The sequence below is a fragment of the Ovis aries genome, chromosome 17 (genome assembly GCF_016772045.2).
Source record: "Ovis aries strain OAR_USU_Benz2616 breed Rambouillet chromosome 17, ARS-UI_Ramb_v3.0, whole genome shotgun sequence".
In the NCBI taxonomy this organism is placed as follows: domain Eukaryota; kingdom Metazoa; phylum Chordata; class Mammalia; order Artiodactyla; family Bovidae; genus Ovis; species Ovis aries.
The window spans coordinates 72065088-72088306 of record NC_056070.1 but is presented as its reverse complement, the minus strand read 5'-3'; the positions used below and the strand labels follow the sequence as shown (position 1 = coordinate 72088306).

Sequence of the window (23219 nt, the reverse complement as noted above, 5' to 3'; positions counted from 1 at the left end):
GATGGCACCCCGCCGCGACCCTGCCTCTCCAGGATCCCACGCTGTCCTCTAACTCGGGAGCACAGCTCTGTGCCTCCACTGTCTGCCCCATGGGTCACTCCCCTGCCAGGCCCCAGGGCAGCGTGCCCGGCTGGCGCTCACTCTGAGCCTCCTTACCCACCAGGCGGGACTCCGACTCAGAACAGGGCTGCCACCTGTCCCGTCCACCCTCCACCCTCGGCTCCAAGTCCCGAGCGGGGCCAGAGGAGGCGGCCGCCTGTGCAGGCTGCGCCACCACAGCCGCGCTTCTCAGACTCTGGGCTCAGAGCCCTGCTGCCAAGGCCTCCAGGAGTCAGCTGCCACCAAGGGCTTCACCCCGCAGGCCCCGGGAAGGGTCGTGGGGCCTCAGGGCTGAGGAGCACACGGCCGAGACCCGCGGGGCCCCGGCCAGTCCTGCTCTGCCCTGAGCACGTCGCCTCCCGCTCACGAAGGCGGGTCAGGCCCTCCCCGCAGCTGGCACACATGCCTCAGCATATCCTACAGGGAAACCAGGTTCCCCAGGTGGCCTTCCTGGACATCCCTCCAGCGGGCCCTCACGCATCCTTCTGGGAAAAGGGGACCCTCTTCCCTTCCAAGGCTGACCCTGCCTGCTGTATCCTGGCCCCCACTCCCCGGGGTCCTTTCTGAATCCCTCAGCCCTCTGAGCGGCCACCGGGACCTGAACTGGAGGCCTCCTCTTCCACAGGCTCCAAGGCCCTGCCCCCCATGCTGCCCAGGGAGGACTCCCATCCACCCCCCGAGAGTCCCCGTCTTCACCCCCCGACCTCCTCCAGGACCTCAGCTGCCATCTGCTGAACTCTCCTGACCCCAGAGTCAGCTCAGCACCCACCGCACAAGAGACAGGACGCTGCTCACGGCCCCGCTGAGAATGTGGGTGCGCACGTGTTTACAGGGCAGCGAGGAAGTCTGCATGCTGTTCAAACGGCGGGCTATCCGACAAATGGAGATAGATTTCTCACAAGAACTGCGGTTTTTTAAAGTTCAAGAAACAGGGGATTTCGCTGCTGGTGAAGACTTCGAGCTTCCACTGCAGGAGCGTGAGTCTGACTCCCAACTGGGGGACAAAGATCCCGTGGGCAACTCTTGCCCGGGGAAGCAGGGAGAGGCTTGGCCGCAGCGGCCGCCAGGGGCGGGTGCTCTCAGGACACAGGCCAGTGTGAGCCTAGAGCTGCTGGAGGCCACCGTGTCACAATGAGAAACGAGGCTGGCCAACAGGAGAGGCGGGAGGAGAAGGCACTGCTCATCGCAAAGCCAGACTTGGTCACAGCAGCTGTGCCCGGAGTCCATGGCCTGCTGGTCCCCAGGCTGGTGAAGCCCTCTGGGCTGAGGCCGGTCAGGGGCTCCCGTGGAGGGCAGAAGAGGCCTCAGAGCCGGCCCTCCAGTCTGAGGACTCCCCGCACCCACAGGCCGTCCCACCGCTCGTCCCTGACACGTCTGTAGAACCTTCCTGTGCGTCGTCTTCCACGCAGCTGAAATCACGCGATGTGCGGCAAACGCTGTTACCTCCTCAGTGAGCACTGCTCATTCGTGTTTCCCCTTGCTACGAACACTTTGTAAAAATCACGCTTAGGGGCTGTATTCCCGACTCTCCCGTGAGGTGGGTGAAACGTGCCCCATTCTGAGTTAAGGAAAACGCGCAATGGTGAGGTCAGTGACTGCCCCAAGGCACAGGCCCGGGCGCCCAGCCTGCCCCCGGAGCCAGCCCCAGAGTGCAAGGCCGAGCAGGAGTGTGCAGCTGTCAGCCCGGAGCGCAGGGGCGCTGGAAACGCAGTCTATACACCAGCCACGCCGGGCCCTCTACACTCTTCCGTGATCAAACCTGCCGGCCTCTCCTTCACTTTTGTCTTCTTGATGTGTTTGCTTTGAAAGCTCAGGAAGATATTTCTCCCCCATGTAGACATCAGAAAAGTACTGACTACTCTAAATATTGTTAATTTCTAACAGTATGACTTTTAGAAAAGTATTTGATCATCAGTTGTTTTACAATTCACTCTGATGTGTGAATAGTGATTTAATCTGATTTTCTTTCAGACAGCTATTCGACCAGCCCCGTACCATCTGCTGAAGAATCATCTCTTCCCCTTCACCACAGCAGCTCTGGAGAGAATCCCAAGCTAGGTTCCTCTGATGGAAAATCTACACTACTGCTGGTTCAAGGCACTCAGCAGCCAGAAATCGTTGACGAATGTGAAAAAAAATTCAACCTCACCCTTAATTAAAGAAAAACACATTAAAATGCCGTTTTCCTATTTGGTTGGCGAACCCACAAGTTCAACATCCAGAGCTGCTGGGACAAATGTGACAAAGCTGCCGACCTGCCCCTCAGCCCCCCGGGCGCCCCCGCGCCGGCCGTGCTGACTCCAGAGCGCCAGCCGTGTGCAGAGGGTGACCCTCCCACGGCAGTGACCACACAGGCATCACCAAACTGCAATGACCTTTCAAGGTCCACACCTCATATAAAAAATCATATCAAAGTCGGTTTCCTGTATTTAAGAGGCTTCACCTCTTCTCTGTGAACCACTATTAACGAGACAAACCCAGACGACAAGCTCCCTGCGAGCAGGCTCTTGCCCCGCCTTACTGCTGCTGCACGCCCAGCGCCTGAGAACAGACGCCCGTCTGCTTCCTAAGCGGACACACTCATCTCCGCATGCCGCAGTGGGAGAGCAGACTCGAGCTGCCGGCAGGTCAACCGGCCCCCACCCCCTGCAGCTTCTCCGACTACAGGGAGCAGGGCTGACCGTGAGACGTGCTCTGACCAGCAGGCTGTGGCAGAGGCGCCCTGCTCTCAGCCCCTGCAGCCCTTGCTCTGGTGCTTTTGGGGCACTGCTGCAGGCACGGAGCGCCCCGTCTGGCCCACTGCAGGACGAAGGCCAGCAGACCCGCCCGACCCGTGGGCTCAGCAGCTCCCTGGGGGGGTGGGGACTGGCCACGCACAGGCACAGTGCAGCTTTGGGGACGATGGAAACGCTCTGCACCCTGACTGGCGGTGAAGCTACAGGACTACACACATTCGTTAAAAGTCAAAGGCTTGCACAACTGAAAAGGGGGAGTTTTATTCTATGTAAATAATTCTATGATAAACCTGACTTTAAAAATTATCCAGTGACAAGATGATTCTAAAGACATGAACTTAATCCAAGTTAAGCACCAAAAAAACCACCACGTGGAAAGCTAGACATCACCTCCAGACCCTCCGCCCACGGCCGCGCGGCTCCGTAAGAGGGGAGAGCAGTGAAGAGCCAGCACCCACCAGGGCCGTGTTAGAGCGCAGCAGCCGCAGCCCCGGGACCCAGAGCGTTCAGGACACAGGCGGAAGCACACCTACCTTTGGAGTCAGCATTCGGGAACAGCCTGTTCCACGGCACCTTATTTTTGTGTGGAAGAGAGAGCAGATAGTTTCTAGCTTTTAAATTTATTATACAATTCAGGTCTTCCTGCGACGGGGATCCAAGAATACCTATTGGATAAAATAATCTGCTGTCAGTTATCAAGAGCAAGGAAACCCAACCACGTGGCCAGCAGTCAGGGAATGGGCCCTGGCGCTCACCGTCTTCTCACCACCTCCCAGCGCTGGACTTTCTTACCGAGTTTTCAATCAAGGACGAATAGGAACAGCTCATGCCTACGGCAGGTCCCAGAGCTGCAGGAACTCGTCTCCACCCCACCTCATGAAGGCCTCTGCTGTGAACACGGGCCCCAGACCCTGAGGACCTTACCCAGAATGTGGTTCAGCTGGTCGAGGTAATGCTTCCCGGGGAAGATGGGCCTGTTGGAGAGCATCTCTGCTAAGATGCAGCCCACGGACCAAATGTCGATGGACTTGGTGTAGCCCTGCAGTGGGAGAAGGACAGAGTGACCCCTGCCGCCCCAGGACGGCGAGCGCGGCCCGCTCTCTAACTCGGAGGCGAGTGGCAGCAGCGGGCAGAGACAGACACAGCCGGCTTTCTTATAGGACACCAAAACCAAGACAGCTTGATTTCATGCCCCTCTTCAAAGCAGATTCACTTATCAAGTTAGAATTCCTATAGTAGACCTCATTTCTTTTATCAAACGATTTGTGAGAAAGAATTAGAATCCCTACAAGCTGAAGCCGGGAAAACGAGAAAGCAGTGAGCGGCCACTGACTACTCTCAGACATCTGTGGGCCAATCACTCATGTTGGAAACTTGGAAGTCACTCAAAAGGGGCGTTGCTCCATTTCCAGAATATCTTTCTTCATTCTGAAAATCATTAAAACAAAACAGTAACCACCCGTGATCTCAGGAAACCACCACCAGCGTGCTGGCCCCGTTCTGCTTCTCGCCTTCTTTTCCTATTCATTTTTCAGCCCCGGCCCGTTTCTCGCCTTCTTTTCCTATTCATTTTTCAGGAATAGCTTTTCTTTTACAGGAATTTGATGAAAAGACATGGGAGAATTACCATACAACAGTGACAAAAAGATGTTACTGTACTAGGCAGAGTTCTATGGAGAAGGCTTCAGCGTCGTGATAAGCAGAAAAAGAAATGTGCAGAGCAGCTACAGGGAAAGAAGATTCAGTCAAATATTAAAGGCCACGGAAATATAGCAAAGTATTTTTTGAAAATCAAAGACTTAATGATCAGAGCTATACCTCTGATAAAGCGGGCTGCATTTCAAAATAAATCTTTCCAATAAGAACTAGAGGCTTAGGAGTATCTCCCTAGAACGTCCTAATAGTTATTAACATGCTGCCTACCGATGCTGCTACGCTAACTAACAGCACGATACCCACAATTAGGTGGAGACCAACTGCCCTCAGGCAGCGCCTGAACCGCTGCTAGGGACGTGCAGACTGAAGCAGTGAGTGGCGGCTCATCCTCCAGTGACTCAGAGAAACTCGCACACCGAGAGAGAACGAGGCAGCAGAGGCCAAGGGTGCAAGCGGCGAGGGGGCGCCCTCGGCGACGTGGGGGGCCCTGCGGGCTGCCCGCCTCTCACACAGCCGCGGCGTCCTGTCCCCTTGCCACTCACTCTCACACGCGCAGGAGGCTCTCCCAGCATGCCACACGTGCAATCAGACAGGAGCGAGCCTGCTGTCCCGATGCTGGGCGTTACAGACCTCACACGGCTGTGGGTGTCAGCAAGAGCCACCAGGCCGTGGTTTCACGTCGACAGGGCAGACCCCCGTCCCCCGCCGGGTTCCCAGCTTCAGGCCAAGACTCTTCTTCACTAACTCGAACCAAAACCGCAGAGTTGAGACTGAAGGCAGCGCCAGGTGAGGAGCCAGCATGCTCAAATTGAGCCAAACGCTGGAGAGGCTGGCAAAAACGAGGCCACCACTCTCCTCACTACGATGCCTTTGTGGTAGTAGACAGCAGTTAAAAACAAGAAATACCTAATTCACGTTAACTTTTTTTTTTTTTTTCACGTTAACTTTTAAAGTACGTTTAAAAATTCACACACTAAAAATTTCTCCGTTCTAACTTTCGTATAGTAAATACTGACGGATAAAACCCACGTAAACAAAACCCGCTTAGGCTGTTGGATAAACACTTAAAGACGCTGAAGGGATCTGGGCACAGGGCGTTTGAGAACCCTTGCCTTTCCCATCCCTGCCCTATTTCCGCGAGTTAAAAATGCTATCAGGTGAAATGTCACAAATACACAGAGCACTTGAGATGGCCAAAGCTGGGACGGTGAGTACTTAAAAAAAAACGAGGAAGATAATGGACAGCAAACAAACAGAAACCCCACGGCCGTCACGAGTCCACAAAAATGTTTCAAAACGAAGATGGGGTCAGAGGAGGAGAAAGAGAAAAACCGACGATCGCTCCTTCACGGACGGATGCCAGCTCATCACTGTGATTTAGAGAACCGAGCTCTGCAACCCCAGCAGGAGTGCTGACAGACACAGCGGTGTTCACGGGCACCCCGGGGAGAGGCTTCCGGGAAGAGGGGCCCCAGATCCCGCCTCTGAGGGGCCTGTGCAGCCGAGACTGACCCGGAGCCCTCAGGAGGAGCCCGCCCCGAGAAGCAGGGAGAGCTTGGGCGGGCGTGAGGCCACCTCTGCGCCCCACAACCGACCCGGGCCATGGAGGAGCGGGGGGTGGCCCTACACGGGCACAGCGCAGGAGCCGCACACACCGCTGTGAAGACACGACTGGGCCAGCGCCGGACGAGGCCACTGTCCGGGCTCGCGGAGGGCTCAGGATGCCTGCAGGGAGAGGGCTCAGGATGCCTGCAGGGAGAGGGCTCCAGGAAGGCTGGGAGAGGCGCAGCTCCTCAAGTCAGTCTGATAGGGGTCCCAGAGCTCGGTGCGGGGAAGTGAGAGCAGAGCGGGGAGCCCGCAGGCAGAAGACGCCACGCCGGTGAGGCCAGGAGTGCACAGGGCTTCCCCCGACCCAACCTCCCATGGGTGCAGGAGAAGAGGACGCCAGACGCACTGCTGGGAGGGGCCTCTCGGGCTGGAGGAGCCACGACTAAGAGGGCCCAAACCCAGTTTCTGTGACAATCACCGCGCAAGAGCGGAGGCCACCCTCCTGGGGGGGCCCTGGAGACGGCGAGGGGCCCCACCGCGCCTGCGGGCGCCCCGGCACGGAGCGACTCTCACGTGGACATCCACAGGAGCCTGCCCTGCGGTGCTGTCTGCCGCCTGGAATTATCAGAGAATCAACACAGCGTTTTCTTCTGCGAGACATGTGTTATGCCGAATTCTTCTTTACGATGGAATTTACTGATGGAATTTTACTTCTACAGCTGACTAACCCCACGTATGACACCAAGAGTAACTACCTGCTTTAAACAAATCCATTTCCTCCCCAAAGCAACCTAATGCGAGGCCCTAGTCCTTCACGTGTCAAGGCTGGAGGGATAGAAGCCGGCCCATGGGCCATGCACTTCACTCACTACCCCCGAGCCTCTAGGGACGACTTCTGGCTCCGACACCTGAACGCAGCCCAGCGACCACTCTCCAGCTGTCCTCACACACGTCACGTCACGGCAGACGGGACGGAGCTCTGGACTCGAGGCCTTGCGACGCAAGACTCAGGATGAGAGAGAGGTTTCAGGCGCGCCGGCCGCAGGCCAGACACCGCCTGCGCGGGCCGTGCTGAGACTTGCGAGGCCCCGAGGCCGCCCCCGCTGCCGCCGCCACGCGCCCGGCCCCTCGCGGCTCTGCCCGCCCCACAGGCTCTCTGGTGGCCTCCTGCGAGTGAAGGCCCTGCTGGCAGTGCGCTTTCCCCCTGGGGGCGGGACCGCCACGCCATGGGGTGTCATGCAGGCCACGCCACTCTGAGAGAGTCACAGCAGCTCCCGTTTTCCCCTCACCAATGTTTTCTTCCAATTTTATTGCAATTTGCTGAAGAGGCTTCTTCATTACCAGGTAGGTCTGACTCTTACAGGAGAGCCCTGGTCCGCGCTCACAGACGACAGTGCGAGCACAGAGCCCAGCGGACAGGAGGAAGCCACCCGGGTCGAGGAGGGCTGCCTGGGGGGCGGGACGCAGGCAGCTGATGGCGGGAGCACGCCCCGCAGCTCTGTAAGCCAGCACGAGCCCAGCCGAGGGCCGGGACGTCAGTGCTGAAGGGAGACGAGACGGTACCTTGGGGCTGGCCAGACAGGCCCAGCCTCAGCCCACGCTGACTGCCACTCACGCCCTAAGTCCTCTGGTCTCCCGGATTTCTTCTGATGCAAACCTGGCCCTTACCTTGGAGTTCAGCATGATCTCTGGAGCCCGGTACCAGCGCGTGGCCACGTACTCGGTCAGGAACCCTGTGTGGTCGTGGTCCGGATCTGCAACACGGGCCAGGCCAAAGTCACAGATCTAGGGGAAAGCAGACAGGACAGCTTCTGAGAGAGTCAGGGTCGCCAGCAGCAGAGCCGCAGACACTGGCGGGACACCAGCAGTGACGGCGGCAGCAAGTGCCACCATCCTCGGGCGGCAGAGCCGCAAGGCAACGGCACACACCCACCCTTACCTGCTCCTCACGACAACGGGAAGGCAGCCACCTCGTGTCAGGAAGGAACAGGTTGGAGGGTCTTGCCCAGAACACAATTTCAGCGGTATGCAGCCTCTACTTATCTGCTTACCCACAGCAAACCTGCTTAGGCCACTTGATAAACAGTTCTGCACGGAGAATAAGGTCACTCAAACCAGCGCCCAGTGAGCGCTGGAACGGTCACCACTGGGACCAGCTTCTCTGGCAGGGCCTCTCTCCACACGTGACCTCCCCCGCCTATTCTGCCCACCTCCTTCCCCTCCTGTAGTCAAACCCACTCCCAAAGCCGTACAAGACGCTCCACATACTGAAGACGGATCCTTACCAAAAAAAATCCAGCTTCTAATTTCTCCTGACTCACGCAAGCTGGCCTTGACCACGCAACGGTCGGGGCTGCTCCAGATTACAACGTGCAAGGAGAGTAACCGGAACCTATTTGGTCCCCAACAACTGCAGGACCTTTTAATTCCTAGCTCCTGGGGAACTAATCCGAGAGACAGAGAGAAAGAAAGAGGGAGAGAGATGCTAACACAGACGAATCCAGCAGAAGGCAGCCTGGAAGACAGAGATCACTTTGGAGGCTGACTGCTTTAATTCGGTTGAAAAGTGACAAGGGTGAGCTCAGTCCATAAAAACAGAGATACGGAGGCAGGGATATTCAGAAGACTTAACGGACACCAGCCTCTGCAGAGACCCCACAGCTGGAGGTCGAGACAACTTAAAATGACTCTGAAGGCTCCGCCCCCCTCCTCAGGGCTCGCGGCTGTGGAGGCTGGCACCCGCCGCGGCACCTCTGACCCCCGGCCCTGCCGCTTCCTCGATGCAGCCCTCTGAAGTTCTGCGTCCACGCTGCCCAGTTCCGTCCTCTGAGCCCGTCAGCGCGTCTTCAGGAGGAGCCAACGCCACGCCCGCTCCGCGGCTCTTCCAGGGCCGTGCTCTGGGCACTCTGGACAGGGCTGCACAGTCGCTGCGGTATCTTGAGGCCCCTTGGCCTCCAGCACCAGCCTCGCCTCCACAGCCAGACGGCTTGCTGAGGCCACCACACCCGGGACAGCTGCAGGCTGACGGACTGTCTGCGTGTCTGCAACGCGCCCGCGCCACACACCACCCCTTGGGCACCCTCGGCTCACACGGCGTGGCCGGGTCCAGACATGAGTCACAGCTCTCTGTGGTCAGCGGAACCCCCGGTGAAAAGCCTGCATACAGGCCCCCAGATCAGCGGGCTCAGTCCTGGGGCTGACATCTCCACCTCCTCCAGGAGCAGAACAGAAGCAGGAGCCGCACTCGGGAGGCGGACAGGACCTCCCGCCTCTACAGAGACGGCCCACGTGGTGAGAGCAAGCTAAAGACAGCCGCGGCAGAGGGCTCCGCAGAAGAAAGCCACGCCAACGTAACCCTGACCCCCATGCTGGCCACAGCTCTGGGGCCGAGCTTGCATCAAGAGGGCAGGATTTATCTTCCCTCCTCTGGAAGCTGGGCAAGCCTTTCTAACTGCCTGAACCAAGAGAACATACTGGAAGTGGTGCCACGTGACTTCCGAGGTGAGATCACAAAAAGCAACGTGGCTTCCACCTGGGGAACTGGGAGCCTCTGGCCGTGTCGTGGGGACACCAGGTCACATGGGCGGCGTGTGGCCATGCCGTGGCACTAACCACCAGGCCTGTGGGCGACGGTCTGAGCCTCCAGGGCGTCTCTCAGCTGCGGTCCAGAGGCTGAGCCCAGAGCAGTCCCCCCCCCCCCGACCCCCCCGCTGCCTGACCAAACTTCTGACCTCAGAAACTAAGCATTCAAACAGACAACTGCTGTTTCAGGCCATGACATCTTGGGGGGCTTGAGAGAGGCTCCAGCCTGGGTGGAGGGGGGAGGTAAACAGGCATCCACGTGGGGAGGCGGCAAGAGCCCCCAAGGGAGCAGGAGTCTTGAGTAGCGGGCCCAGGAACGCACGGCACCAACCAGCTACGTTGCTGGGAGCTGCGAAGCGCTGACTTCTCTAACTTCATCATCCCTTGTGCCTTTATCAGCTGGCATTTACTTTTACCGTTATTCATCAACCGGGGCTTTGTGCCTACCTTGAAGTCCAGACCCTACTGGGAAGACAAGGGAAGCGTTTCCTCCTCCCCTGTGAGTTACCAGTTTCCAGAAGAGGGAGCTGGCTTAAGGAGGACCATGTTTTTCTATTGGTATCCTGCGCTCGTAGTTGATAAAAATTACTGGCTATAATTTAACGAATCAAGAGGTACGCGTAGGGAAACTCTGTTCACGGTCATCCACAGAACTCATGCGACGCTCACTGCAACACTGAAAGCTAATACAGCGCTGACCAAAAAACTGCCAAGGCTACCCAAAACAGTGACTACAGTTCTATGCAGAGGAAGGTAGACACCCAGGATACGGTACGGAAATAGAAAGCGACCTGGTCAAATGTCCTACCCCTCCTACCTGGCGACCTTTGGGCTGAGTAAATTCAGATTCTCCTAGAACAAAAGCCCCAAAGATCTTTCATTTCGTACCTTTTGACCCTCCTTTCTAGGCCCACCCAGAAGCATACACGCTGCGACCCCAGCAGCCGGGGCTCCCCTGGGGCTGCTGGATGGAGGCTCAGCAAGCAAACACCCGGGACAAACACTGCTGGAGATGACATACCCCTGAAGTTTCACTAAGAACACACTGCCAGCACAGTCTCCAGATAGGGTCCACAACCCTCGCTCTTCTGCGGCCCTGAGAAATAGACAGGGTGCCCGCAGGAAGAGGGCCCGGGAAGGCCAGGAGAGGCCAGTGTGTACTGGGTCTCAAGGCTGGGTACCAAGCACGAAGCATGTTATGGAAGCCAAAACCAGAAGCTGACTGCTGTTGGCCTTGACTGTACAGAGTCAAAGCTAAAGGTCTAAGACACTTGACAGAGCTGACACCCTGGTGGCTCAAGAGTGAAAAATACTAACACAGAAGTCAATGGAAACAGGGAGAAGTGACCTAATTACCTGCTTGAAAATTCAAAAAAAAAAAAAAAACACCTAAATAACAAGACATCAGTAAGGCCACCGGTTACAAACTTTCTAGGCCTGGGGCTGTGGGACGGCATCAGGGCCATCCCAAGGTCTGAGGAGGGGACAGGCGTCCGATGAGCTCGGAGCCCGCCCCACTCCCCGGGTCCCTGCCTTGCCTGTGGGACACGCTCCCACGGCAAGCCCGTGACTGGGTGACACGCACGCCACACTGCTAACCGGAGTGAGACTCTGAGTGCACGTGCCCACGGGGATGGTGCATACCCCATACGGACATTTTCCAACGGGGGTCGACTGCACTGCTCTAAGCATCTGAAACATCCTACTGTGTTTCTGAGTCTGTGTTAAACTGGGCTTCGAAAACAAAGCCTGGACGGTGCAGATGGCCGATAACACAGATCAGCATGGGAGCACATCCTGGTGAGCAGGGAGTGAAATTGCCTGAGGCAGAGACAAGCCCACCAGCAGGGACAAGACAGCAGAGCAGTATGCTTCTGTGCTTCCTCTTCTCAAGGATGGGCATTTTCAAGCAAAAGTCAACTGCTCCCAGAAACATTACATACTCAAAATGTTAAGAATAGCCCTCCAAAACCAAACAAAAGCAATCTGCCCTAACAGGACTGTGGTGGTAAGAAAGAGAAAGAAAACAAAGAAAGCAGTAGGAGACGTCAGAACAACCACTGTAATTTCCAAGAAAACCACTGAGAGCTGGCCAGGTCTGCTGCTCCTGAGAGCACCCTCAGTCCAGGCCACCCTGGCTCACATGCCCAGACCCACGGACAGTGCCCTGGTGGGAGGGCGTGAGGTTGACTGAGAAGGACTTTAAGAGGCAACAGAGTCCACCCCAGCCGTGTCTGATGCAGGAAGCTGTCCCCACCACGTCTCATAGGCTGTCTGCTACACAGCTGTAAACACCCGAGACGGCAGATAAGCTACCCATCTGAAGACAAGGCCACTGGCAGTTCCGGAAGGTCCTCCAGGCAGGGCAGGCCTCACTCCTTCGTTTGCTGCCCCTTCTGTCTGCAGCCCCCTGCGCCCGGCACGGCCACTCACCCACTGCAGGGCTGGCATGCTGGGAGGGACGGCACGAGGCCACCTCCTTCCTGGCGTGTCGTGGCCCCGGCCAGAGCTGGCAGCCTCCTCCTCTGGGCCTGGAAGAGCCCCTTTCAGAGCCTCCGCCACCGCAGACGGCGCCACAAACACCCGCGCGACCTCTGAGGCTCGCGGGCGGCCCGCCTCTCCTGCCAGGACCACCCCACCCCGGCAAGCGCGGCTCGGCAGCGGGTCTGGACCCGGAAGCAAGCGCGGCTCGGCAGCCGGTCTGGACCCGGAAGAGCGAGGCCTCTAGAGCAGCTCCTTCTTAACACCGCTCTGGGTCTCCTGAATTTCTACACGCATTTCAGGATCAGCCTGTTTCTGCAAAAACAGGCACCTGGGGCTCTGACAGGGACTGCATGGAGTCTGTGGATCACACTGGGGAACACTGCCATCTTACGGACACGGAGTCTTCCGATCCGTGAACATGAGGTGTCCTCTCAGGCTCACACGCGTTTCCACTGGACTCTGTGTTCCCGTCATCGTATCTGAGCCATCTGCAGACCTCCCTCCTTGTTTACTTCTGCCACGTATTAAAAGACTAGCCTCTTTACATGCATTTCTTTTTGCCCTAAAAATGCTTCCAAGTATTTCTGGTGTTAATGCGAATAACAATAGATACAAACATGCCCCAGGAAAGCGAGTGTTTTCAACTGCTACACCCGAAGTGAGCGCAACCAGGGGCTGACCTTGAGATCGCAGGTGGTGTTGAGCAGCAGGTTGGAAGGCTTGAGGTCCCGGTGCAGTACGTTGGCTGAATGGATATACTTTAGCCCTCTGAGGATCTGGTAGAGAAAGTAGCAGATGTGGTCGTTGCTGAGGTGCTGCGTCTTCAAGAGCTTGTAGAGATCTGTTTCCATGAGGTCCTGTACTATGTATCTGTTTGGAAATGTTAAGGTAACTCCGAAATAGCTGCTCACACTCAGCAAAGCACTGGAAACAAAAGGAGCGCCGACAGCCTACTATTCACCCCGAGGCCCAGGAGGGGCAGGAGAAGCTGATGGAGGGCTGGCGCCCTCAGTGGAGCAGGGCCTGGAGCTGCGGCCTCCTCCTCAGCTCCTGTGAGACGGCAGGTCACACACCCGCCTGGTGCACGCACTGATGCCCCAGCGGAGACCTGGCCTCAGGCAGGACGCGGGCATGAGTCTGCTCCGAGCGGCCCACCACCAACAGGAGCCTCTGGCGTCGCTGAGGGGCGGGCGGCATCGGGCACCTTCTCCTCTGGCCCGGCACCAACTCCTCCTTTCATTGGTCTCTGACCTGCCTTCCCGTGCCTCTCCTTCCCCACAACAAGCAACCGTGAAACTTCCGGAAGCACAGGCTGAGAACACACTCGCTCCTAAATTCAGCCCTCAGCCTACCTGCCTGGCTCTGCAGCTCAGGCTGAGACTGAGAAAGTCAGACAGAGCTGCGCCCTCCAGCTGTCCGGACCCCCCGCCGCCCTCAGTCCCCTCGGAAAATAAACCATGAACGCTGCCCGCGTCTAACCTCGCCACCGCGTGCTTTCACTAGTGCCTGCGGTTTCTTTAAACTCATGTCACAGATTACACACCTTCTACAGACTCCCACTCGCGGGGACAAGAGTTTGGGATGTAAAGGAAACACGACTGGAAAACGTGTCATCTGAGAGACACGTGATTTTTGAGCCAACAGGTAGAGTAGGACAGCAGGCAGCTGGGGGGCACTGCACTGAGGGTCAGCAGAGCAGCAGGCGGCGGCAGGGGCGGGGCATAGGGCGGGGCGCCCGGGGGCAGGGGCGGGCCCCTCGGCACAGCCACGCCTCCAGCCCTGGGGCCTCGTCCAGAGTTCTAAACGCCACAGGCCACAGTCCCCACACAGCCTGAGCTCAGCTGGGCCTGAAGATCAGAAGGGCTAGCCGCTCAGTTTTAAAGATGAGATAACTGGATCCAGATGTAAAATGCTGCTCAGATCAGGACAGTTTGGACCTGAGCAGTGCTGGGCCGGGCCCCCTCTTCCACAGTCCACGGCTCTTTCCTTTTCACCATCATAACCAACCATACCTTAAGCGGGAAAAACATGTTCACCAAAATTCTCCACAATTGCACTTACTGAAAGGAAATCTTTACTGAAAGTGACAGAGAAAAATTGGATTTGCCAAAGATACTGAGAGTAGCTACCGACCGCTGGAAAACTGAAGTGGAGAAATGTTGCCGATGCTCGTGATCGAGTGACTGGCAAGCAGAGCACAGCTTCCCTCCCACAAGCTGCACCCCCTGCCCTCCCCATCAGCAGGGCGTGACTCCAGCAGGTGACGAGCAGCTGCCCAGCAAGGATACACGTCTTTCATCTGCTCGATGGTCGGCGCCCGAATAATGTCGTTGATTCCAATGATGTTCTCGTGTCTGAAGCGCAGCAAGATCTTTATCTCTCTCAGCGTCCTCTGGCAGTACGTCTGGTGCTCAAAAGGGCTGATTTTCTTGATGGCGACTCGGACTTTGTTGACATTATCATAAGCAGAGCTAAGAAAAGAAAGAGGGGGTGAGGGAAGACAGCATTAACAACAGGCCCCAGGACACTCTGGCAGAAAGAATGAGGCGGTAAAGGAGTAGAGCACCCGTCACTCTGGGCAGAGGCCTGCTCCGCACACAGGAAGACAGTGTGCTGTCCACAGAGAGGCCCTCACAGGGGCAAGTGCGCGCAAGGCCTCAGGACGAGCAGAGGGCCCGGCCTGCCAACCGTGCAGATGCCCGCCCATGTGACGGCCCAGGAGCACGGGCACGCCTGACCCCACCGTCCCTGACAGCAACTGCACCTGGGGAGAGCCATCACGGCTGCCTCCGAAACAGCTTCCCACAGTCGCACCAGACTCCACCGACTCAGCAACAATGCTCCAATGACCCTCAACCATGTCTTCATCCCAAGCAAAATGGACCCAAGAGGGCAACACCGATACACTGCAGGGCACGGGGACTGCAGTCACCCTCTTGCAGTAACTTGTAACGGAGCTTAATCTGAGCAAACCCCGAGTCACTCTCCTCTACACCCCAAACTACAGCTGTGCTCCAATGGGGGGCGGGGGGCAGGAGGGTGCAGTGACTGGGAGCAACAGCAGCATCTTACTTGCAAAATGACACTATTTCCTTCTCCCCACCCCCCCAGAAACTTGATCAAGACGCTTGGCTGTGCTGAGCTCAGTCGTGTCTGACTCTCTGCAACCCCATGGACTGTAGCCCACCAGGCTCCGCTGTCCATGGGATTCTCCAGGCAGGAATACTGGAGTGGGTCGCCATGCCCTCCTCCAGGGGATCTTCCTGACCCAGGGGTCAAACCCAGGTCTCCCATGTTGCAGACAGATTCCATACCGTTTGGGTCATCTTATAACAAAACCTAAAAAGTATTGTTCAAAACATACTCTCACATACACAAAGAGGCAAAAAAAGAAAAAAGAAGAAGAAGAAAAACACCTCTCACAGTCTTAACACAGGGCCCAGTTCTTTCCAAGGTGTCCTGAATGACTCAGCAGAATTCCACGCAGAAGCAGCAACGACCACGCCTTCAAGCCCCTTGCTGCACGCCTTTCACAGTGTTTTGACTGAAGAACCATGTGAAACTTTCAAAAATGTATTTCAAAAATTATTCTTAAGTGGGAAAAAAAATCACAGGAGAAATCCTAGAAAACTGGTAGCATATCCTTTAAAGAAGAAAGCACAGTTATTTTGGAATTCCTCACCAATACAAAAATATTTGAGAAATAAAGAGTACTTCTTAGAAAGAGGTGCAAAAATACCTTTAACCTCACGCCCACCTGAGAGAACAGCCCTAAAATTGGAACCAGGTATGCTACTTAAAACAGATACACACTCCCCCGAATAACGGAGGACGTCTTTCTCCAGCATTCGTTACACTAACAGGGCATGCAGAGACCACAACCACTCCTGTGCCCTGAGGAGCTCAAGCCCCAGTGAGCACCCAGGCGTCTTACACGAACGTGGCCTCAGGCCCCAGATGAATTCTCTCCTGAGATCCAAAGTGGTGGGGAGGCGGAGGTCACAGCCAGAGGTGAGCACATTCAATTCTTAAAACGGTAGCTTCCTACTACTCAGCAGTAAAAAGGAAACCACTGGTAATATAATGCAGAGGAAGCGCAAAATAATTATGATGAGTGAAGCCAGACCAAAAGAAAAGTGCCCCCCTCACATAAAATGCACACTCATCAGAGGACAGAGAGCGGGGCTGCTGGAGGAGGAGGGCTGACACGACGGACATGGAAGCCAGGTAACTCTTGGAGGTCCTCGATATTCATGATCGAAATGTTCTGATAGCTTAAGGGGAGTATAGTATGTCAAAACTTAAAGTGTACACTTTAAAAGTACACACTGACATACTGATTACCAACGACTTCTTAAAGACACTAATTTAAAAAGAGCCAGGGGTCCCCGAATGCAGGACCAACCTCAGGGCCAGGGTGCAATTCCAGAGCTGTGTCTGGCGGTGAATGCGGAAGTAGAAGCCCACAGGACTCGAGAGGAGACTGTTCACCAGACGGGAGAAACGGGAACCAGCGTGAGTCAAGGACGGGCAAGGCATGCTGCAGCAACCTCATCTCCGGTTGTGACGGGGCCACAACCGCAACAGGAGGCGCCCCAGAGCGCGGTGGGGCCCAGCCACACTCGCCAAGCACTCCCTACTTCTGAGGCTCCAAGTCAGCGCCCGGGCAGAGCCAAACAGTGGTCCTCCTCTTGAGACGGTGGCAGATCCGGGAGGGAAGAGACAGGGACAGACGGCACGCATGCCTTCACCGATTCTCAAGCCCGAGAAGCCGCCGCGTAGATGACACCCAAACTGAGGGCGCCCAAGGGAGAGGCCTGCAGGGACCATGCTCTGAAGGGTGAGCAGGCGTTCCAAGGGGGGCAAGGCCCAGAGAAGGCGAGAGACACCACACGGAGGGGAAGCAAGCAGGCTGCCCGTGGGAAGGCCGGCCCTCACCCGCCTGGCCCCTCAGCTGGCGGTGTGCACAAAGTGCGGGGAACACGCCGCCAGGAGCCCCCAGAACCCCCGGGGCCCCTGAAGCAGCGAGCGGACGCCCTCTGGGGTGTTTGCCACAAGGGCGGGCCGCAGCAGCAGCAGCTCACAGCAGGGGCTGGGCGCAGAGCTCTAGCCGGGAGAGAAGAGGGCTCCTCGGGCCCGTTCTCAGGGGCTGCTGATGCCCAACTCGGAAAAGCCTGAGAGTCGGCAATTCGAATCTGGTCTAGGTCTTCATGAAGGCCTACCTGTCTCAGGAAGAAGGGACAGTGTGTTTCGTGTTTCGTGCGTGCCAAGTCGCTTAAGTTGAGTCCAACTCTGCGACCCTGTGGACCGCAGCCCGCCAGGTTCCTCCAGGCAAGAATAATGGAGTGGGCTGCCATGCTCTGTTTTCTTGACCCAGGCCTTGGAAAGAAAACAAGAGGATGGGTGGGGGAGACAGTGGTCTTGTACTTTCTGACGTAAGGTCTGAGGAGGCCTGCAGGGGATTTGGATGGAGGAAGGAGAGGCTCTGCTCCCAGCAGCAGTGAGGAGGTGGAGGCTGGGAGTACGATACGGGAGCGTTTAACAAGCCACAGAGAGGGGCACTGCTGGAGAGAAGCAAGGTCTGAGGACAGAGCTCAAGAGCAGACAGAACACCAGGAACTGGCCAGTGCGTGAGGGAGCACCTGTGAGCACCAGGAGAGAGCGCCATGTCGGAAGCCCGGAGTCCCGAACAGAAGTGCCTGAGGAAGATGAGAACTGGAAGCCATCTGCTGACTCTGCGGGGGGGACGGGTGGGCCCTGGGTGGCGGCTGGTGGGTGGGAGTGGGGACAGCATGCAAACACGCAGGTGACCATCTTTAAAGAAGGCGAGGAGGAGCAGAGTGGCCGGCAAATCAAGGCAACAACCAGAAGGCTCGGGCGGTCAGGGAGCAGTGGAGGGTCAGAGGCTGGGGGACCCGGCAGGGTGGAGAGGAGGCTCCCCAAACTAGGCAGGGCTGAGGAGGCAGCGTGCATTCAGGCAAAGCTGCAGGGCCCTCCCTGCAGGAACCTGGGGCTACAGAGCGGGGCGCGTGTGCGACTTCCACCGCAGGAAGCCACGGGGGTTTTAAGGGAGGCAACACTGATGTCTGCCGCGAAGCTCCCTCAGGAGGCAGACTGCTGAAAGGACAGATGCGCGGGCAGGGCAGCGGGCAGTAGCCCTCTCTGCCAGCCTGAACCGTGATGAGGCCACCGCTCTGCAGAAAGCAGGGCCTATGCCACCAACCCCATGTCACCCAGCTTGGTGACGCGTCAGCCGCACCTGACTCTGTGACCCCGTGGCTGCGGCCGGCCAGGCCCCTCTGTCCACGGGATTCTCCAGGGAGAATCGGGGTGGCCACTCCCTCCTCCAGCGGGTCTTCCCGACCCAGGGATCTAACCGGGCGCTCCCCCACTCAGGTGGGCCTGTACTCCGAGTCCCTGGGAAGCCCTAGCTTGGTTCTGGTTCAAATGCTCTCCATTTAAGCAGACTCAACTCCTCAAGGGCAGAAGCACACATCCTAAATTGCTTATGCCGTCTTCCGAGGAGCTAGAACCCAACAGTGGAGGAGCAGAGACGAAGCTCCCCAACACAAGAACTTGGAGCGTATGTCCATACCCTGTCCCTGCCCCCGCACCTGCGGGCGGGCAGGCTGCACCTAGAGACTCGCTCCAAAGCACAGATGGTGGCACGGGAGGGACAGTCACTCCGCAGTGGAGCAGCCTGGCAGATCCCACCGCCCCCGAGTGACACCCCGTGGATGCCTCCGGTAGGATGAGAAAGGCGGCTCATCTCTGTGGTGCTCTTTCCCAAGCCTGCCACCCCAGTCCAACAGTGAGAAAAACGTCCGCAAACCCAACGTGAGGGCTAGTCCACAAAATGACTCGACAAGTTCTCCCAAGTCGTTAAAAAAAAATAAAATAGTCACAGAGACAGGAGGCAGACATGCAACCAAATCCATGTCGTATCCTGGATTGCATCTTGGAACAGAACAAGGAAATCAGTGGAAAAGCAAATTCCAAATAAAACCCGGAATTCCACTATACCAGCGTTGGCTTTGATAAGCACATTACAGTCACATACGACGCTGACATGAGGGAAACTGAGCAGGGGCTTGTGGGAGCCCCCAGCACGATCCGCAACTCTTCTGCAAAGCTAAAATCATCCCCACAGAAAAGTCTGTCTGAAAAAGGTCTTCCACTTAATAATACTTCCTAAACTGATGAAACAATTAGCATGCAGAAAATATGGACCTAATTTAATAAGTAGAAGGAAACAATCATTTCACAGTTAGCTACTCTAACCTCTCGTAAAAATAAATGCCCAATGGAACAAAAATATTCCTAAAAAGGTAACTGAAAATTTTACCTAATTGAACTGTAAGTTATATTCTAATTTCAGTCACTGGACAAACATTTACTAAATACCCCAAGCAGCCTAATTATTCACGCAGGTTGAAATAACAGAACATCATCCCTCCTGCCTTCCTCCCTTTGTGCATCCTTAAGAACAGGGATGATATCTGAAGATATTCACTGCAAAACTGCCTAAAAGAACAAACCGTATTGCCAAACATAAGGTTTAATACATTGTGGAATATTAATAGGTTCCTGTGCAGCCACTAAACTAAGTATGAAGACTGTACTAACTATAAGTGAGCTTCAAAATAAAACCACAGACTGCAGCTTAAAAATACTCATCCAGAAGAGCCGAACTGCAGAGCAAGCGCGGACGGTGGCCCGTGAGTGACTCAAGACGTGACCTGAACTGTCTCTGTCTTACTGCCTCTGTCTATTCTACGGGAGGAGAACCGCTGCGGTGCAGGTAACGTCAGATGAGGCCGCCTGACGGGAAAGCCGAGTTCAGATGCGTCCCAACATTCCAGACACCGTCACAGGGCTTGCTTCTAGCCACGATCAAAAAACAGAGGCTGATCTGCTCTCTTAACTAAAAGGGAAAAGAGACAGGGTTTATGGAACAACGGTCTGCAGACACCCAACAGCAGGCAGCACAGGGCAGCGAGGCGAGTGCTGAGACAGCCCCACTTTACAGCCCGGAGCGTCCAGGCTGCAACGCAGAGAAGGGCAGTCTCCTCAAGAGGAAACGGGACTCGAGATCTGGAGCGCCCACGCTGGCCAGAATTTGTGAACCAGAGCACAGGGGAGGAGGACGTCAGAAGGCTGAGGAGGCTTCCCCCGACCGTCCAGCTCAGGACCGATCCGAGCTCACGCGCACTCCAATTCCAAGGCCAGGGAAGGAGCCACCAGAAGGAGCGGATGGGCTAAGCCACATGGAACCAGAGTGGGAACAGCTCCCGTCCTACCGCCGTGCAACAAGCCCAGTCCTCAGAGAGGTGGTGACTCGGTCCAGGGGCTAGATTAGCCTTTGACTGAGGGCTATTCTGGACCTGCCGTTAAAACACTGAAAAGAGAGCTCTGATAGGGACAAACTGTTCCAGGAACTTGACTGCGTCCCAGGGAAAAACTCCCAAATATTCAAAGGAATAAAAAAAAATCTAGCACTCAGTGTAAAACCCACAATGCCGTGCATCCAGCCAGCACTACAAAGGACCAAAACGTGGGGCTTCCCTGGGTGTCCCGGGCTAGGATCCACCTTCCAAGGCAGGGCACATGTGTTCAAACCTGGTCCAGGAACTAAAATCCCACATGCCGTGGGGCAACTGAGTCCATCCACTTCAACGAAGACCCAGTACAACCTAAAACTCCCCCCAAACCCAAACAAACCAAAAAAGAAACCAGGAAATGTATTCAATATCTTGTAATAACCTATAATAGAAAAGAATTTGAAAATACATACACTGAACCTACTGAATGGCTTCACTATCCATCTGAAATATTACAAATCAATTAAAACAACAACGAAAAGGCAAGGAAATACCATAAAGAAGAGAAAAGAAAAGAAAAAAAGACCCAGAAAACAGATGATAGAATCAGCAGACAATAACGTTAGCAGCTATCATAAACATACTCCACACACTCATGGAGGTAGGACATGACATCAAGGAGAAACGTGCAAGAAACACTCGAGGAGAACTTCTAGAGATGCAGAGTACAGTGCCTGGAGCCAGCGGCAGAGCACACTCTAAAGGGAACCTGGTGGCCTGGAGGACGCAGTGGACACCAGCCAGAACGCCACGCGACGGGGAAAGGTCTGGGCGCAGGGGCAGACCTTCAGGGAGCTGTGGGACAAGGCCAAGGGGCTTAGCATATACTTAACTGGAATCTAACAACTTCACAGGTACAGAATCCGAGGGAAAGTGAGTATTTCTAGAAATGCGCTAAATGCCAAGGAGAGACGCATACAGATGCTCTTGCTACACTGGTTTCAACTCAGCAACAGGCTCCACTTAGCTGAGGCTGTCCTTAAACAGAGGGAAACTCAGCAACAGGCTCCACTTAGCTGAGACTGTCCTTAAACAGAGGGAAACCTTATTCTGATGCCCACGTACTAGCTGAGAGATGCTGCATAAGATACTTCTGGTATCAAGCTGAGATTATAGAATTATTTCTGGATTCCCACTGGGACATATAAGGATAATCTGGTATATTCCAGATTCTGAGTCATTTCAGGTCTGTGTTTGCCAGCGAGGACTGACAGCAGCAGTCTTGCTTGGGGAGAAAGTATGTAAAGGAAAAAAGCGGCCCGCTTCAAACTGCTCCAAGAAAACTGCACCCTCATTCTTTAAAAAAGCATTATTTCAAAATTTCAGTATTTCTCCCTTGTGGTGGCGAAGAAGGCAATGGTGCCCCACTCCAGTACTCTTGCCTAGAAAATCCCATGGACGGAGGAGCCTGGTGGGCTGCAGTCCACGGGGTCGCAAAGAGTCGGACATGACTGAGCAACTTCACTTTCACGCACTGGAGAAGGAAATGGCAACCCACCCCAGTGTTCTTGCCTGGAGAATCCCAGGGACGGGGAGCCTGGTGGGCTGCTGCCTATGGGGCCGCACAGAGTCGGACACGACTGAGGCGACGCAGCAGCAGCGGCCCCTGTGGTGGCGCTCCTCTCACTGCTAGCGTTCCTTTGATCGCATCCCATGACATTGATCTTGAACTTTCCTGCCTTTTTCCAGGTACATGGGTCTGTCTGGGGCCCTGAGGGCAGAGCGCTCAGCACAGTCACTGCTCTCCACGGCTGGAAGTGCCCACACCAGTTCCACTTTCAATGTGGATACTGCCTTCTCACACACATTCTGGGGCTGCAGACGTGAGGAGCCGCCCACAGGGCTGGCTTGCCAGCTCTCCACGCTCCAGAGCCTCCTCCTCTCAAGGTCATGTTTACTACAGGGCAAAAGGGGCTCAGCGAACGCTCTTCCACCTTGAGGTAGTGGCCTTTAAAGTAGACGCCCAAGGACAGGCTGGAAGCAGCCGGGGGAGGGGTAGCTGAGAAGGCAAGTGTGGTGCTGAGCAGGGATGGGGTAGACCGGTGAGTCAGCAGACCCCAAAGAACGCCACAGGGGGCTGGACCATACCACACCAAGAGCTGCACTGTTCCAAATGGGCAGGAGGTAAGAACAGATGCTCGGCGTGACAATACGCACGTGGGGAAATGACGGGCAAGTCGTAAGGGAAATGCAGATTAAAGCCCCACAGCATGCCCGCTAGAATGGCTGAAATGGAGACAGCGGCCATAGCCAGTGCTGATGGCGACGGGGGAAAGCTGGGACTCTCACAGCCTGCAGGTGGAGCTACAAAACGGCACAAGTGCCACGCTAACGCTCAGTGGCTGCTGAAAAAGTCAAACGCACGTTTAGCACACAACCCAGAAGTTCCAATCCTCGTCATTTACTCAAGAGACATGAAATCAGATGCCTGTGACAATCGCCGAGATACAGACACAACCCAAGTGTCCACTGTGTGTGTGTGGGGGGGGGCGGAGGGCAAGCGAGAGGCCGTCTGCAGCTCACGATGGAGCCCCACTCGGCCACGAGGGAAAAAGAAGCCGTGTTCTCTGGCACAGAGCAGATGGGCCGCGAGGGGCTCTGCTAAGCGAGGCAGGCCAGACGGAGAAAGACAGACAGCACGAGACGCCACTTATACATGGACTCTGAAACACAGAAACGAAACCACCGAGGCTCACAGATACAGAGAACAGGCCGGTGGCTGGCAGAGGGCAGC

General features: G+C 55.9%; 1 protein-coding gene across 2 annotated transcripts in view; it reads right to left on the bottom strand.

Annotated features, from left to right (window-relative positions):
• MAPK1 (mitogen-activated protein kinase 1) overlaps positions 1 to 23219 on the bottom strand; it is a 59122-nt gene that overhangs the window by 6608 nt on the left and 29295 nt on the right. For both annotated transcript variants that reach the window (XM_042234178.1, XM_027956867.2), the window contains 5 exons: positions 14393 to 14575; positions 12785 to 12974; positions 7707 to 7823; positions 3759 to 3873; positions 3368 to 3499 (listed from right to left, as the gene is read on the bottom strand). In XM_042234178.1, coding sequence (XP_042090112.1) covers positions 3368 to 3499; positions 3759 to 3873; positions 7707 to 7823; positions 12785 to 12974; positions 14393 to 14575 — 737 coding nt within the window. The remainder of the gene's footprint in view (positions 1 to 3367; positions 3500 to 3758; positions 3874 to 7706; positions 7824 to 12784; positions 12975 to 14392; positions 14576 to 23219) is intronic.